This window comes from Stenella coeruleoalba, assembly GCF_951394435.1.
Source record: "Stenella coeruleoalba genome assembly, chromosome: 9".
Classification (NCBI taxonomy): Eukaryota; Metazoa; Chordata; class Mammalia; order Artiodactyla; family Delphinidae; genus Stenella; species Stenella coeruleoalba.
Window position 1 is genome coordinate 89,549,573 of NC_137155.1, and position 17,436 is coordinate 89,567,008.

The 17,436-nt window shown below is 41.0% G+C and overlaps 1 protein-coding gene across 5 annotated transcripts in view; it reads right to left on the reverse strand.

The window, feature by feature from the left end:
- The window catches only part of DGKI (diacylglycerol kinase iota), a gene marked incomplete at its 5' end in the record, with an annotated part of 450,496 nt that overhangs the window by 194,084 nt on the left and 238,976 nt on the right, over nt 1-17,436 (reverse strand). For all 5 annotated transcript variants that reach the window (XM_079930955.1, XM_079930954.1, XM_079930953.1 and 2 more), the window contains 2 exons: nt 7,707-7,767; nt 9,600-9,682. In XM_079930955.1, coding sequence (XP_079787081.1) covers nt 7,707-7,767; nt 9,600-9,682 — 144 coding nt within the window. The remainder of the gene's footprint in view (nt 1-7,706; nt 7,768-9,599; nt 9,683-17,436) is intronic.

Here is a 17,436-nt window from a genome sequence, read left to right on the forward strand (position 1 = left end):
CCGTAGATTTCCAGCCAGCACTTCTTTAGCTCTTCCCTTACACACAATACTCACTAACCTTGCGAACTGAAGTAAAGGGAAAAAATGCCAGATGCTAAAGTAGTGCTGATGACTATGTTGCTATTGCTCCTGAGCTGCTGAAAGCACAAACTAGACACGGTAAAAGCAGGCGCCTCTAATAAACTACAAGAAGGGGATTTAAAAGTCATTAAAAAGGATGTGAAAACTCAGAGAAATCCCAACAAACTGGGATCACTGGCTGTGGCTGTAAACAGCCCTGAGTAGAAACAGAGACTCTCAGAAATGCGGTGGAACTTTCTAGAAACCAATTCAATATCCCATACAGAGCAGGGAAAAGAAGGAAGTCTCTTTAAAACTTCTGAGAGCTGATTATGCAGACCTCAGTCCATTTACCTTTAGGGAGATTTTTGTTATGTTTATTTGAAATAGGTCTATCTTTTCTGAGTAAAGATAATGCTATGAGTTCACACTTTCAACACCCCATTTCACTCTAGACACAAACATGGGAGGGAAAAAAAGTCTTCATGGGCCAGAAACAAATGAAGATCAAAATGGCAAGCAGAGGAAACCAGGAGTTTGGCTCTGTCTGGTTAGGGGGAATAAAAGTTCACCCCTGGCTGGTAGGAGGCTGTGTATGAACCAGGCTCCCCACTGGCCAGCAGAAAGGAGGCCAAGAAGAGAGGGTGAGGGATCACTGCCTGAGGCCATAACCCATAGAAAGTTGGGATGCCTTAAGGCTCGAGGCACACAGCCTCTCTCTAACAGTGCGTCCAAATTCCCATGAGCTCAATGACACCCCTGAAACACCCCTGACATGGCCGCAGGATGGGAGCCTTAGCCACTTAAAGAAAACCCGACTCTACTCTCAGGATCCTGAAACCATTCAAACTACTAGAAAGGATTAGTAAAAGGAGGCAGAGAAAGAAAAAGGAAAAATCATAAAAATACAACTACCATACGACACAGCAATCCCACTCCTGGGCATATACCCTGAGAAAACCATAATTCAAAAAGAGTCATGTACCACAATGTTCACTGCAGCACTATTTACAATAGCCAGGACATGGAAGCAGCCTAAGCGTCCATCAACAGATGAATGCATAAAGAAGATGTGGCACATATATACAATGGAATATTACTCAGCCATAAAAAGAAACGAAATTGAGTTATTTGTAGTGAGGTGGATGGACCTAGGATCTGTCATACACAGTGGAGTAAGTCAGAAAGAGAAAAACAAATACCATATGCTAACACATATATATGGAATCTAAAAAAAAAAAAAGGTTCTGAAGAACCTAGGGGCAAGACAGGAATAAAGACGCAGACGTAGAGAATGGACTTCAGGACACAGGAATGGGGAAGGGTAAGCTGGGACGATTTGAGAGTGGCATGGGCATATATATACTACCAAATGTAAAATAGATAGCTAGTGGGAAGCAGCTGTATAGCACAGGGAGATCAGCTCGATGGTTTGTGACCACCTAGAGGGGTGGGATAGGGAGGGTGGGAGGGAGACGCAAGAGGGAGGAGATATGGGGATATATGTATACGCATAGCTGATTCACTTTGTTATAAAGCAGAAAGTAACACACCATTGTAAAGCAATTATACTCCAATAAAGATGTTAAAAAAAAAAAAGGTAAAATCAAACACATCAAAACAACTTCCTCTGAACACGAGCCTGCAGAGAGAGATTCTAAATCCCAGGAAGAACGCTAATGGTAAGATGGATGGGAAGGTTAGAGGAATAATTCACAGCCCATGAAACACAAATAAGTTTCAAATAACTTTGAAATAAGTGTCCCATACCTTCCACGAATTGATAAGGTGTCTTCTAATAGTCCTTTGATCGTATAATTGTCCTCATTCAAACCTTAAGAGCTGTTCCTGTTTTTGTTTCTGTTTTCTGAGAAGGTTGCCAAGAATGCACATGAAACTGTGGTGTGTGGTTCCACACAAAACGCCAGGAGCCCTCCGGACCCTTTGATTTTCGCTTTCTTCTCAATTGATTTGCTTTACAAAAATGCATAAATAGATTCTATCTTCTTTTTCCAACAGCCAGTTATTCAATTATTTAATTTTCCCCTGAATACAAGCAGATAATCTTAGTATCTCATCATTACACAACGCTGGAGCCATCAAACGTCTCCTGCCTTTCACAGCAGAGATTTCTTTTTTTTTGTCTTGAAATTCCCTCAGGTACAATCCATGTTAGGCTAACAGTTCTTTGGCTGAAGTGGGCCCGTATCTCTCCTTCGCACAACGCCTGAATAGCTGTTCTCATCCAAGAGCTACATCGTCACTACCCAACAACCAGCTTCCTCAGAAGGCAACATAACATAGGTGTGCAGGGAAGGCACAGAGCTGCGAGGAGCCCAGCTGCGTCTGAAGCCTGGCTCCATCACCTACCGAAACTCACGGAGCCAGTGAGTCACTTAATCTAAGTTCCCTCCTATGTAAAAAGGGATAACAGTACCTGCCTCATAGGGGTATTTTACCAACTAACTAACATGGAGACGTTGCTTAGCATGTGCCTGACAAATAGGAAATGCTAAATTGACATTAACTGCTATGATTAAGATATACTTTTCTTCCTCTTTCTTTACTTCATCCATAAAGGTCCAGTTTCCTAGAAGCAAAATGCCCTCTTCCTGTCTCTCTACTTAAAGAAAAGTTGAGTCTCAAAGTTCACAAATCACTCCCACCTTTGACTGCCATCAAGTCACAAAAATCTCTCTTTCACAGACTATCACAAACAGTAAAAGCCAAGCTGCACTGCAGCATAAAAAGGAGGGAGGGAGGGAGAGAGGGGGAGGGAGGGAGGGAGGGAGAGAGGGGAAGGGAGGGAGGGAGGGAGAGAGGGGGAGGGAGGGAGGGAGGGAGAGAGGGGGAGCGAGGGAGGGAGAGAATATGGAACAAATACACCTACAATAGCAGGAGACATAAAAGATCTTGAGTAATAATCCGTGTACTTGCCCTATGAAAGCAAAACTATGCAAAAGTCTTAAGGTCCAAAGCTGTTATCGGAGGCCCTCCCTTCCCAGGACCGTGCTCCTGCTGGAAGTCCAGACTGCAGGTTCGTGGGCAGCGACTGTGTTTGCTGGGGCTTTCGCATGACCCCAGATCCTCTCCACCAGCTTGACCAGCACCCCTTCAGTTAAACTTCATTAATTGCAACACACACCGCTTTGCATCTTTCCCATCACAACTGAAGAAAACTCTCTGGATTGGGCAAGATCATCTTCCAGGTGGCAGAGGTCCTTTCTGCCTTTGTGTTAGGAAATGCAGGGCTGACGGGGCTAGAACACCAGGGTGCTGGGCTTGGCCCTGAGCAGAGCAGCCCAGCCAGACCTGCAGCCTCAGCAGCTGCCTGATGCTGCCACCCCCTGGCCCTGTTCAGCTGTAACCATCACTGAATATTTCCCAAGTGCACATGGAACAACGTTTTCATTCGGCAATATGCTAACATTAGCGTTGGCTGAGGGGTGGAGAGGGCCGTGAATTGACATTTTCTCTGAACGAAGCAGATGCACAGTTGCCTTTCCTCATATCATCTGCAGGCAGAAACGTGAGGGATACCCACACGGAGAAATCACAGGAGAACGAGGGCAACGTTTCTGCACCCAGAAAGATCATCAAAACGCAGCATTTGACAACTGGGTTCCCTTTCTTACACGTACACAATGATTCTTCCTTTCGATATTTTCATATTTGCACTCAATAGTTTACAAAGTCACTCTGTGTTAAAAGAAATGTTTAAAATCGAGATACTAGTCAAGGTATGAGCTTTTTTGAAACAGAATGTAGATTTAGGCTATCCATCCTCTCATCGGCAAGAGGACAACTGGGGGTGTACCAAGCTCTTCTTCAAGAGAGGCTGGGACGTCGGGGTGCTGAGGGAGAAGAGGCCTGTGGAACCATCTGCTGGCCCCGTCAATTAAAGGGGAATAATAATGCTTTCTTCCCTGCTCCGGCTGTAGTGAGTCGGGGCGTGGGGGGGCCTACTGTGTAGGATGTCTCCTCATCTAGGGAAGCCAGTGGAATCATAAATAAGCATAAGTGTGTGGCTCAAGTCCATTTAATCCCAGCCCTTCGGAAAGACGTTAACAGGGTTAAGGGTGGACCTTCGGATCCAGCCCAGCTCATCAAGGCCAAGGGCAGGTACGGAGGGATCATGTTTCACCTTAAGGATCCATAATGAGGGGAAGGGACCTGTGACCCTACTGTCTCAGTTCACGCACTCCTCGATATTTAACCAAGGTGGCAGCCATGGGGAGCTGGCTGGGTGGAGATGTGGCCGAGGAGAGGACAGAATACAAATTTACCCCGTGACCAAAGAGAGACTGTTTCTAGTTTAAAAACATGAAGGTTTGAGATCATTCTGAGTTAGTTTTCTCTCACCCTAGAGATCAAAGATGGGACCAGCCCATTCGAAACCTGCAACTATGTGACAACCTCAGGATTATGCAAACCACTTACAAAGAGACCACACCTGGGCCACCTTCCTCTGCAACCGTCACTGGCCTTGTGTGGTGACGGACTGCTTGAACATGGCTGATCTCAACTGGAGGCGCTGTAAATTTAAAATATACGCTAGATTCTGAAGACAGTCCAAATTGAGCATAAAATATCCCACGAATGACTTTATACTGATTGCATGTTGAAATGATAATATCTTGGACATAGTGGGTTAAATAAAATATATTATAAAATTAATTTAACCTGCTTCTTCTTAGATTTTTCTAAGTGCCTTCTAGAAAACTTCAAATGTAACAATGCGGCTTGCATTATAGTTCTCTTGAACAGCAATGGTCTATACTAACATAATGCTACAGCTGTGAAGACCCTTAGGGATCCAAACGTATCCCTTGCAGATTTAGAATGTCTCAGAAGAAGTTAGGGAACCTTCCAAAGCACCTCTTCCTCCTCCAACTGCAGTACCTCCCTCCCTGCACTTTTTACCAGGATAAAATTAAAGTAACTCATACTGAAGCCGAATAACTTTTCTCCAATTAATGCAACGTGTCTATATATTTAATAAGACCTTGTACACACACTAATGTGATTGAGGGTTAACGTATCCTCATCCTAACCCATCAAAAATATTCCATATCTGATTCCTCCTGGGACCTTGTCACTGACAGAATTCTGACAGCCTCTACAGTGACAGACACACTCACTAAATAAAGGGTGAGCCCCTTATGTCACATATATACCCGACACTTCACTTGCCTCGAGCCAACAGCTTTTCTTCATGCATCCATCAGGATGCCTCTTCTTTAGAGAAACACTCAAAATTTAAAGTTTCGTATTCGAAACTGATAAAAATGTCAATCACGTACCTTGATAAACATTTCATAAACCCCATATATCTTTTACAAAACATCTAACAAGGTAAAATAAAATAAAACCTGGTTTTACATAAGGTATAAGATATGCAAAGCTTTGGGCTTCCCTGGTGGCGCAGTGGTTGAGAGTCTGCCTGGCGATGCAGGAGACACGGGTTCGTGCCCCGGTCCGGGAAGATCCCACGTGCCGCGGAGCGGCTGGGCCCGTGAGCCATGGCCGCTGAGCCTGCGCGTCCGGAGCCTGTGCTCCGCAATGGGAGAGGCCACAACAGTGAGAGGCCCGCGTACCGCAAAAAAAAAAAAAAGATATGCAAAGTTTGATTCTGCATGACTGGACTACAGAGGTTACCACTGAGAAAAATAACTAGTTCAAAAGTATGCATCAGTTCTAGGGGAAATACATTACTTTTCATGGCTGTTGTAAAGGACCCATGTATAAACGTCTAGTGCAGCTGTGAGTTATGTAGAAGGATGTGAAATTGAAGTTAGGATCACAGATAAGGTACCAAAAAAGAAAAAGTGCCTATAATATAATTGAAAAGTTACAGTTAGCCTTGTGGAATACCCGTTAATACGGTCTATTTAAAGAAGAGATGCTAGAAAAGCTGGGGAACAAGGTAGTCTGCGTGTCAAGTAGTGACATTAATGGCACCAGAGAGTATAGAAATTCAACACTGTGATTTGATCTGGTCATTAGGACCCAATAGGGAGGTACCAAGTCTCTCTCATTCTGGGTTTTGTCCCAGACACTCTCTTGAAACTATTTCTTGAAAACCAGCAGTTACTTCCTAGTCTCCAAATCCACAGTAATTCCTGTCTCTTCTTAAGAATGTAATCACTGCCTCTGTCTTGAAACTCCTTTTGGGTTTTTTTTTTTTTCCTCGACAGAATAGACTACTGGTGGTTCTTCTGCTTCTATCTTTCCACTTTCCTTTTGAAATTCAGCTCTGACTCCTAATTATAAATGTTTCACAAGTGTCTGGACTTGGCTCTCTTCTTTGTCCTTTATGCTTTGAATTCCCATGTTTCCAAACACTTTCCTAACTGCAGAGAATACCTCAATACCACATAACTTAGAACAGTGCTTCCTTCACATATCTGCTGAGTAGAGGAAAGGAAGAAGAAAGCAGTGAGGCAGAGAGAGGTGATGGGAGGTGCAGTGGATAATGGGGAAGTTTGGAAGGTGGAACTGCCAAGCCAGGATGAAGCCCAAGATATGGAGACGGAACAGGCAACCGATGTGGATTTCTTAAGTCAAGAAAGAGGAAGGACTCTGAATTCAGGACACCAGGCATATCCCCATAGTCAAATAATTTTGGAAAACGCTGGGTTAAACAAAGTGAAATAGGTTTGGCTTCTTTAAGACTTTATAATGAATTTTATAAGCTAATAATGTGTATTAGAGTCTCCAAGAATAGTAAACATTACTTTCCCAACTGAAAAATGTTTTCCTCTCCACAGAAAATCTTAAAGGACCAGTGCAATCACTGTTTTATTTTTTTCGGTTGTGTTTATTAGTATATAATGTGTATCCAGTGCTGCATTAAGTGTTCACGTGCTGTGAGAGATAAAATTAGAAGATTCCATTGCTGCCTTTGAGAATAAAACATTCTAATTAGGAAGATTAGAGAAAAGCCAAAGATAGTTCATAATAAAATCCTATGAGATCAGACTCCAAATACAGAAGAAAAGACACTGGACAGCAAAATCTAAATGTCACGATTCTCAATTATTTGCCTTTGCTAAATATAGCAACCTAAGTAGAGGGCAAATTGAGAAACAGATGAGACAAACTGGGGAAAATACACCAGTGATATTAAACTTCAGCCCAACTCCATCTTTTCTCCAAAAATGACTACAAAGGGAACCAGTTATGATCTTTATGCAAACCAATGTTAGCCAATATTCTAAGTTTTATTTCCACCAGTAAAAAAAAAAAAAAAAAAGCCATAATTCAATTGTGTACACGTACTTCTCCATAGTTGTGACCAATTATTAAGAATATATGGAAATAGGTCAGTTTCTGTTTTAAAAATAATTTAGTCATCTACAATCCTCATTCTAGTGATGTGACCACATCCTTACTTTGTGGAACAGGAAAGGATATAGCCTAGTGGAGAGAGGGAAATCTAATTTAGAAAGATCAAGTATGAATCCTTGAGGGCAATAACAAAGTCCCTCCTAACCCTTAGGGGATTGGATTCACATGAGAGACAGAGGTTTGAGGGGATTGGAAAGACTGTGAGGTGGGAATGAAGAAAGAGAAATGTCTTAAAGAAAACAAAAGACAAATGGAAGAAACAAGGAAAAGAACTAGATTCTCTTTCAAGGACCTACCGTTCCATCCCCACCACAGGCCAGAATCCGCAGATTTGGTACTTTCCTATATAATTCAAGCCTGTAGAGGATACAGAAGGAAAAGTAAATAAAAGAGCATATCACCGGCCATAGCAGAGAGCACGATTCCAAAACACACCAAAACGAAGAGGGGCGTGGAGGGTGTCACTGGAGAAAACGCATAACCGCGAGAATGGTAATACCTTCAAAACGAGTCACCGAGTAGTCACCAAGTACTGGTTCCAACAATCGGATTAGGGGCTGGCAGCAAACGTCACTGGAATGGGGTTTTAGGGTGCCCTAGTGTTTTATTTCCCATAATTCCTATTAATGTGTCAACGCACGTTATTTTCCTCACTAGTGTCAAATTCCTTCTTTTTCTTTCCATTCTTCTCCCTCCTTTCTCAAAGAACATCAAATCTGATTAGCTTTTCCCAGACCTATTTATTTTTCAAATCTACACTTCCCACTCTTACTCCTAGAAAATCTTCTTCAGAGAGCTAGGAAGGACACCCCACTAGCATTATTACTACCGCACCCACAATTCCATCTCCCTCTCAACTCACCCGCTGACGCTCAAACCCCCATTGATACTGCTCAGCCCCAAAAGGGAAGAATTACTGAATTTTCTTTATTTTGAATTTGTCTGCTTGAAATTAGATCTTTCCTGTTGTCTTAAGAAAATGCAATGATACTGTTCCCGCTAAAATGTTTGCTTAAGTGACAATTTCAATGGCTCTATTCCAGAAAACATCACCTATTTAAATCAAATCATATTTTTTTCTGAAAATAGTTCCTGTCCTGCCATGTTCTTTATGGTTATCTATGAAGTATCTACCTAAAGTCTAACTAAAAATGATAAAATCTTAAGTAAATGTGAAAGGGCAAAAGTAAATGTAAAAGGGAAAAAGCAGATTTGCCTTAATACATCTGAATGCAGAAAAAAATATAGAAGTCTTATAGCAAACTCTAGTGGCAAGGAAGTTCACAGATTAAGAGAATGACAACAGAAGTTAATTTTCATAATCAATGTTCTCTCGTAGGCTTAAAATATGTAATTTATCTATTTCATACAGGAATATTATTTTCTAGAAATTATCTGAGCTTGTGTTTCTTTGCCTCTGATATTATTACTTATTTATAAGTAGTTATAAAAATAATTAGTATCTCTTTAGCTCTAATGTTTACCAGATGACATCTGAACTATCTTATTAGGTGGGTTTTAAAAAGGGAACCAGACAGCAGCAGAAATGTCCCTGCTCCTTCCCACCATGTACCCCTCCACGAAAGGGAAGATATAGGACACATGTCATCTACAGAGAGACTTTATTTTTCACCACTTCGAACAAAAAACAGAGAATGAAATTTCTGAGAGGCTCAGATGAAGGACTGAGCAGGAATTAGAATGTCTCTCCCACTCTGGTATGGAATCCATAGGTATAATCAGTTAATCAATCAAGCTCTCAAATGGACACAGATGCATACAATTTCTAATGCAAATAAATGAAAATATTCATAAACAGAGATGGTCCTTCTCCACAAAGATACACTTACATTCCCGTTAATGTACATCTCCAAAGTGGTACATGCATAAGTAGAAAAAGGATGGATCCTTTCTCCATTCAGATTTGCACATAATGTACATGTGTCTAAGCAGCAAACACACTCAGAGTTAACAACTCAGAGGGTAAGTGTTGAAGGAAACTAACCCAGTGAAGAGGGAAACAGCAGATGAAGTTTCAAAGGGAGGACAGTGCAGGTGAGCAAGTAGATGAGAGACGGTCAGAAAAACACTTCATGAGGTCATCAAATAATAAAGCTTGACTCCAAAGCAGAAAGTCCTTCTCACTCGCCTAAAATAGTAAGAACCATGGAGGGTATTTCCAGACTTACGCGTCTTTTGGCCCTTCCTGAGAAAGATCAAAGACTTGCCGTGGGTTCAGGTACCACATGAACATCTGCATGACCTTGGTTCCCTGTAAGGAAAAAAAAAACTGACAATAACAGGAAGAAATTTCCAAATATTACCTGCTCATTTAAAGAATAAAAATAAATCCTGTTCTAAAAAATAATATTGAATTATAAACAGTATAGAGTAGCAGTTAAAATCATGGGCTTTGGCCATCGATATACATAGGTTGAATGCTTATATTAGGCTCTGTCTAACCTGTGTAACTCTGGGCAAGTGCTTTAATTTCACTAAGTTCAGCTCTCTTCTCTTTAATGCAGGAATAAAAATGCCTAGTTCACAGACTTGTTGTAAAGATTAAATGCAATAACGTCTGAGGAGAACATCAAAGTGGTTGTCATGCAACAAATGCTTAATGATTAGTATCTGTTGGCTTTTACTATCATTATTTAATGTGTGAAAATCCACATAGGGAAGTTATTAGTCAACTTATGTAATTTAACATTACTTTTTACTTTATTGTGCAGATTATTGTCTTTGCATAATATAAAATAAGGACAGTATTAGCTAAGTATGACTTTATTGAAATAAATGTTTTTAACCACAGCAAAAGTATCTCAGGCTCCCCATACTTAAAATATATAATTTCTCTAGTTAGTGCTATCAACTCTTACTTTGACATTTTTCAATTTCCATGTATACATCTGTGTCTTTTTCTCTCTCTCATAACCATTTCTGGAGTGTCTTAAGTAACTGTGATATTTATAGAGATATCATGGCAAATACAAAGCCGTTCTGGAGATCACTTCTTAAAGTGAATTGAGCAAAAATCAAATTAAAGAAGAATTTTTTTTATTAAGCAGTATCAAAAGAGCTTTAAAATTGAGTAGGGTGCCTCATTTTAGGTCACTACCAACCATAGCAAATAATATTTGATCGGTTGGGCAGCATCCGTTGCTTATAACTATCATCCCTTTATTAGCTATCATGATTGCTCTTCCTTGAAAATATTCCTAAGTTTGGATACCTATACACTGTATTTGAGAGTCATCCTAGTACAGTAGAAATAGCACAATATTTGAGTCAGAGCTAACTTGGGTGTTCTAACTGGGTGACTGAGAATTTATAATCTTGCAGAAATTCAGCATGTAAAATAGGGCAATGTCTACTTTCCAAGGTGATTATGAGAATTAAATGAATCAGTAATAGTTTTGTATCCAGCACAGTATGTGGCACAAAATAGGCCTTTGTAAATGTTAGTCCCTTTCTTTTTTGTTCCTTGTTAACCTATTCATTAAACTACACTTGAGCATGTGAGGGCTAAAGTGTAGTTTATAATTATCACATTGCTATGCCAGTTGTTAACAGAGGCCAGTGTAGGTCTTTTGTTCCACATTTCATCCAAACCTATAATTTAAAGTTCTGCTTTATCATGTGCTTGCTATAAATTTAGGAATAACATTCTACCCTTAATCATGACAACTAATCCTTCACTTTCGCCAAATGACATACTTTGTTTCCTACAAAATCTAGATATAGATTTAGATACATAATAATAACTAAATACTAAACCATTCTCTTCTTTCCACACCAGGCCTTGGTATCACGTCAGTTGGGGATTATTTCAAGTAATCTTTTATGTTTCATAGGTAACACCAGAGTCATTCTAATGACCAATCAGTTCATTAAAAATTTCCAACTGACTTGCTAGAAAATTAATTTTTCACTTTTAGATTCCTAGGGCAATGTGAATTGTGGATGTTAATTACTCCTTCGTTGTCACCTTTGGCTATGGTGTGCATCTCAATTCCAGTTTCTCTTATATATACAATACTAAGTAATTAACATCTTTCAAAAAATAAAAATAAAAAGCATTGAGGTTTTTTTTTTATCTTCAAATTTCTCTAAAAGGTTTGAATGTCCACACCATGTTGGGTTTTGCTCATTTTCAATTTGTGTTAGTTTGAACACCTAATTCGCTACATTTATCCTTTTGACAAAGGGGTATTTTTTAAGGCTGGCAGGTTTTGCACCCCACGCTTCTAGGAGGTACCACTTAATGTTGCAGCCTACTGGAATAATGCTCTCTAGAATTGGGCAGGGATGACTTTCATAAACATGCGAGGCTGCCCTATCAGAGTTTATATTCAGGCATGATATAATTTCTTATTTTAAAAGTAATCTTTCTCAAACACATTCATTAGCAAAAATGATAAGTGTCTGAATGAAAGTATTGCATTGTCTTAAATCAATCCTGGTGGGTAAAGAAAAGAGACCTAAAACATTTAAGTTAGTTCTATTTACTCTGCTGCTACCTCTAGGATAAGCTACTCAGTGCTTTAATAGAGATAATTTATTGAATAGAACTGAATGGGTTGACAAGTACTAATTCACCAGGAAAAGAGTAACTTATTTCTTTCTCACTGACAAGATTAAGTCTACTCCATCACCTACACAATTGACTAGCGAGTTTCAAATACTCTCATAGTCATCACATGCTATATGCCTTATAAAAGCTGAACTTCTGTGCAAGAGTTTTATTTTTCTCTAAATGAAAAAAAAAAAACAGCTTACACATCAATTCTAATACGCTCCGGAGCGTGTTCTCATACATATGGTTGTAGATGTAATACCTCAATGACCACAGAATTTTCTAAGATAGTTTGAGATTGGGTATTCCTATGGAATGATAAAACATTGTTCTGTCCAGCTCCAGGTATCAGGGAACAGAGTGGCGCAGAATAAAACAACTTCCAAGAAAATAGGTAGATTGTTCCAGAGGGGAACGAACAGGATTCATCCATTCACCTCCTATGTGCTAGGCACGGTTTTAGGTAAGGGGATCAGGATATGGACAAGACAGAGAAGATCTTGTTCTCCAAAGAAAGTTCTCTGAATTATTCATGAAAAAAATATAATGATTTGGGGAGTATAGAGGATCAACTAAGAATGGGTCAGCTCAAATAGCAGCACATCAATTGTCATCAAAGCACTGGAACTCTCATGTAGGGCTCAGTACTCTATGTTACTAAGCAAGCCTTGGTTTATATCATGGAGGCATTATCTAGCTCATGAAAAGAACTGTCCAGACAATAAGAAAGACCTGAGGAAAATAACAGTGGGAGGAGGAGGTTAAGAAATCTCTTAACCCAAACAATCCCGAAAGAATACCTTATTGATTCAATAAACCTGTATTAGGCTCCTACTCTGTACCCATGTGCACACCCAGGAGCTCAGGAGACCAACCCAAAATAAATTCGTTCACTAAAGACGGTAAATGCTATGATGAAGATGCCTACGGAGATGTATGAGTGGCTGGAGGAGATACTCTAAGCCCAACTATGGGGATTGGATGAGGGCTTCCTATGTATGATATGTGAACTGTGTCTTGCAAGATGAGTAGAGTTAACCATTTCTTTTTACATGGAGTAGAGGAAGAAGTTTTACGGTAAGGGTACAAGATGTGTGAGACAGCAAGACATGTCACGGAAAAACTATATTCATTTCAGTCTTTGGACCATGAGGCAGGGGTGGTGGGAGATGAAACTCCCAAAGTGAGTTGTAGATTAAGTCATGTAGGCTGTGGGGCTCAGGCTTTGTTTTGCAGGAAATGACAGTCACTGAAATGTCTTAAGCAGAGGAATTGGACTTACATTTTGATACATCAGTCTGACTAGAGGCTAAGGAGCTAGACATCTAGGCCCTAGACCTGTCACAGGGGCTAGGTGGCTTGGTTTAGCCACTACTGTACACTGATGTCTGCTCCTGCAAAATAACCCTCAATGTGATGGTATTAGCAGGTGGGGCCTTTGGAATAGGCACACAAAAAGATGCCCAACATCGCTAATTATTAGAGAAATGCAAATCAAAGCCACAATGAGGTATCATTTCACACCGGTCTGAATGGCCATCATCAAAAAGTCCAAATAATAAACGCTGGAGAGGATGTAGAGAAAAGGGAACCCTCCTACACTGTTGGTGGGAGTGGAAACTGGTGCAGCCATTATAGAAAACAGTACGGAGATTCCTTAAAAAACTAAAAATAGAGTTACCACATGATCCAGCAATCCCACTCCTGGGTATATATCCGGAGAAGACTGTAATTCAAAAAGATACATGCACCCCAATGTTCACTGCAGCACTCTTTACAATAGCCAAGACATGGAAGCAACCTAAGTGTCCATTGACAGTTAAGTGAATAAAGATGTTTTATATATATATTTATATTATTTTAGATATATAATATAAATATACATTTATAGATATACATACACACACAATGGAATAGTACTCATCCATAAAAAAGAATGAAATAATGCCATTTGCAGCAACATGGATGGACCCAGAGATTGTCATATCAAGTGAAGTCAGTCAGACAGAACAAGACAAATAGCATATGATATCACTTACATGTGGAAACTAAAATATGATACGAATGAACTTATTTACAGAACAGAAACAAACTCACAGACATAGAAAACAAACTTATGGTTACCAAAGGGGAAAGTGCGGGGAGGGGGATAAATTAATAGTTTGGGATTAGCAAATATACACTACTATATATAAAACAGATAAACAACAAAGTCCTACTGTGTAGCTCAGGGAACTATATTCAATATCCTGTAATAAACCATAATGGGAAAGAATACACAGACACACACACACTAAATCACTTTGTTGTACAGCAGAAATACAACACTGTAAATCAACTATAGTTCAATAAAAAAATAAAATAATAAAATAATGTTTTTGATTTATCCCTAGGTTTAGCATCGTAGAAAATAACATCTTCACTGAGGCTGTTTGTTCAGTATGTAGAAACAGTCTGGGGACTCAGATTGGAAGTTACTTCCTCTCTTTGTCTCCTCCTTCTCCCCACCTGGGTTGACCTTCCCTGGCCTGACTTAGGAAGGGCCGGCCCTGGTCTGGGGAAGCCTGTCCATGAATGGTGTGTGAACTCGGTCAGTATGAGCCTGTCCACAGGCTGAACATCCCTCCCCCCTATAACCTGTTGATAAGCTCCCTGGCAACTCTGATCCAGGGGTCCAGCTCATGCCACACCTGTACCCTGGGATTTCACAATGAACGGCGGGAGCACCCCAGGCCGGGACCCTCGACTCTCAGGACTGGCTGGCCAGAATAATTCCAGTGGTCAGAACACCTGCTTACAGGGAACAGAGCCAACATTTTATAAGAACTCTAAATGGAGTATAACCCATAAAAATACTGAATCACTATGTTGTACACCTGAAACTGATATAGTATCATTAATCAGCTACAGCTCAATAAAAAAAGGACACTTGCCTCACCATGCATGTATAATCTAAGTCACTGAAAGGTGAAATTCACGACTCATGAGTGTGAAGGAGACGCAGTGTGAAAGCAGGAAACATTGAGAGGCATCAGAAGGGTCCATACGTCTCGGGTACAAACATGTTAATGAGTCACACGGGCATCCAAGAAAAATGATAAGTTTTGAAGTTAAAGCGGCGATAAGCGTAAGAGAGGGGGCCTATTTCTCAGACCCTCAGGTTTCCACGCCGGGGAGGGCATCATGCGGGAATAAAGTTTCTCTTTCCTGTACTACCTCTTTTCCGCAGGAGGAGACACTCAAAGTTGATATCACAGCCCCTAATTCTAGTGACTATTCCCTCAGATAGTTCACATCCCACCAATAATAGCCGTGCCACTAACCTGTAAAGCTTTGCAGAACACCCAGTACATGTCTACCTGAAGAGTGTTAGAAAAAGAGACAATTATTCTGAAGCATCTGTTTAAAAGAGGGATTGTTTAAAAAGAGGACATAAAAGCAGTCCCTATAATGTGTGCAGCTCAACATATTCCTGCCAAGCGCTGGAAAATTTCCGAACACACATAAAATACTGAAGGAAAAAAAAGCTGTAGGCATTTTACTTGCCAGCAGATGGCGACATCGTCTAGTCATTTAGAGCACAGGAGCCTAAGCAAGTTTTGTGCGTGTGCGGTTTAAGTTTGAAGTCTAAGCTTCAAAAACAGAAGAGGGGAGTGCTTGATATCGAGATACAGATGAGCAGAATAAATCAATCCTTTAAAGGCAAAAAGCAGGATTTAACAACAAGAACAACAAAGTATTTCTCTACTGATTGCTGTCAGCTCTTGAGAATCAGTGTGGTCTCAGCTGTAGCAACACTGGCACCAGGGAGCGTGTTAGAAAAGCGGGATTTCAGAGCCACCTGCGACTCACTGAATCAGAATCTGCATTTTAACATAATCCCCAAGTGAATCATACGCACATTAAAGCCTAAGAAAAAAAAAAACCCATGATTCTCAACACTAGCTAGACAAGAAAATCTACTAGGAACTTAGACCAGTTAAGGGGTCCTGTCCTCACAGGCTCTTAGCATGGCGTGCAGCAGACATCGGTCTTTAAAAGCTGCCGGGGTTATTCTGACATGAAGCGAGGGCTGAGAACCACTTCTCTGAGCTACGAGATGAGCCTCCTTGAAGAAAGTAAGGACAAGCTGAGATGCTATTCTTCAAACAAAAAAATAAACTTTCATCTCAAATAACTTCTCACCCACTGTGCTCCTCACACAAAGCCCAGGTCATGCCAGAGACCCTGATATGACTCTTATTTACGTTTTCCTAAATGTGTTCCACAAGAGACCTACATCAGAATCACGGGAGATGCTTGCTAACCGGTAGCATTCCTGGGCCTCAACCTAGACCCACTGCATCAGATTTTATGGGGTGGAGCATTTCTACCAAGTGTCTTCATGGGTTTTATTTACAAACAGTTTGAAAGCCTCTGGACTATAAGAAAGGAGTAAGGGGCACATATTCAAATAGAATTTGCCCAGACTGAACACTAGTGTCAGGCGGAAATTTCCTGAATTTTCTGGAAACTGAAAATTCCTAGATAAGAATTCTAATGAGTGATATTTCAAAGGTTCTCATGACTGAGGATGTCAAACAAATACAGAGGTCATGTTACTAATCTCAACTTGTCTGTAAGGTAAATAGAAGTGAATGGTCTCCCTTCTCAAAACAGAACAGCACACTATGTAAGGCTTGAATACAGAATGCTGCAGAGCGAGAAACTCCAGGTAGGAAAGGGTATATGCCCCCCACCCCACTTCTCCTTCCTTGGGTTCACCTGCTTCGTTTTCACTGCCACCCTCTGTTCCCCTTTGGCTCTTTGTCTCAACTATGGCTCATTTGGGTCCGAGAGAATAAAAGGAGGCGGGAAGGGCTTCCCTGGTGGCGCAGTGGTTGAGAGACCGCCTGCCAACGCAGGGGACGCGGGTTCGTGCCCCGGTCTGGGAAGATCCCACATGCCACGGAGCGGCTGGGCCCGTGAGCCAAGGCCACTGAGCCTGCGCGTCCGGAGCCTGTGCTCCGCAACGGGAGAGGCCACGACAGTGAGAGGCCCGCGTACCGCAAAAAAAAAAAAAAGAAAAAAAAAGAAAAAAAAAAGAAAGAAAAAAAAAAAGGAGGGAAAAACTATGAGGAAACGAGATTCAAAGGAACTGAGGAATAAGAAACTCCTTCCTCTGATTGCGTTTTGCCAGATGGGATGGTTTGCTTCATCCTCTGACTCCCCATCCTGTGGCTGAACGTGCCCTCGTCTGCAACGTGAAGGTCATGTTACGGTCACAGCTCAGGAAAGGCTAGCCCTGACAGGGGAGTTAGATCAGCCCTGACCGTGACTCTGCCCTGCTCACCACAATCGGGGGATCAAAGCTGTACCATCCTAACGCTGAAGAAGGAACCGTGAATATGCGAAGCCGCTGGAGGCCGGTTTGAATGATTCTAATTGTAGATGGGTGTTTGGACTTCTTT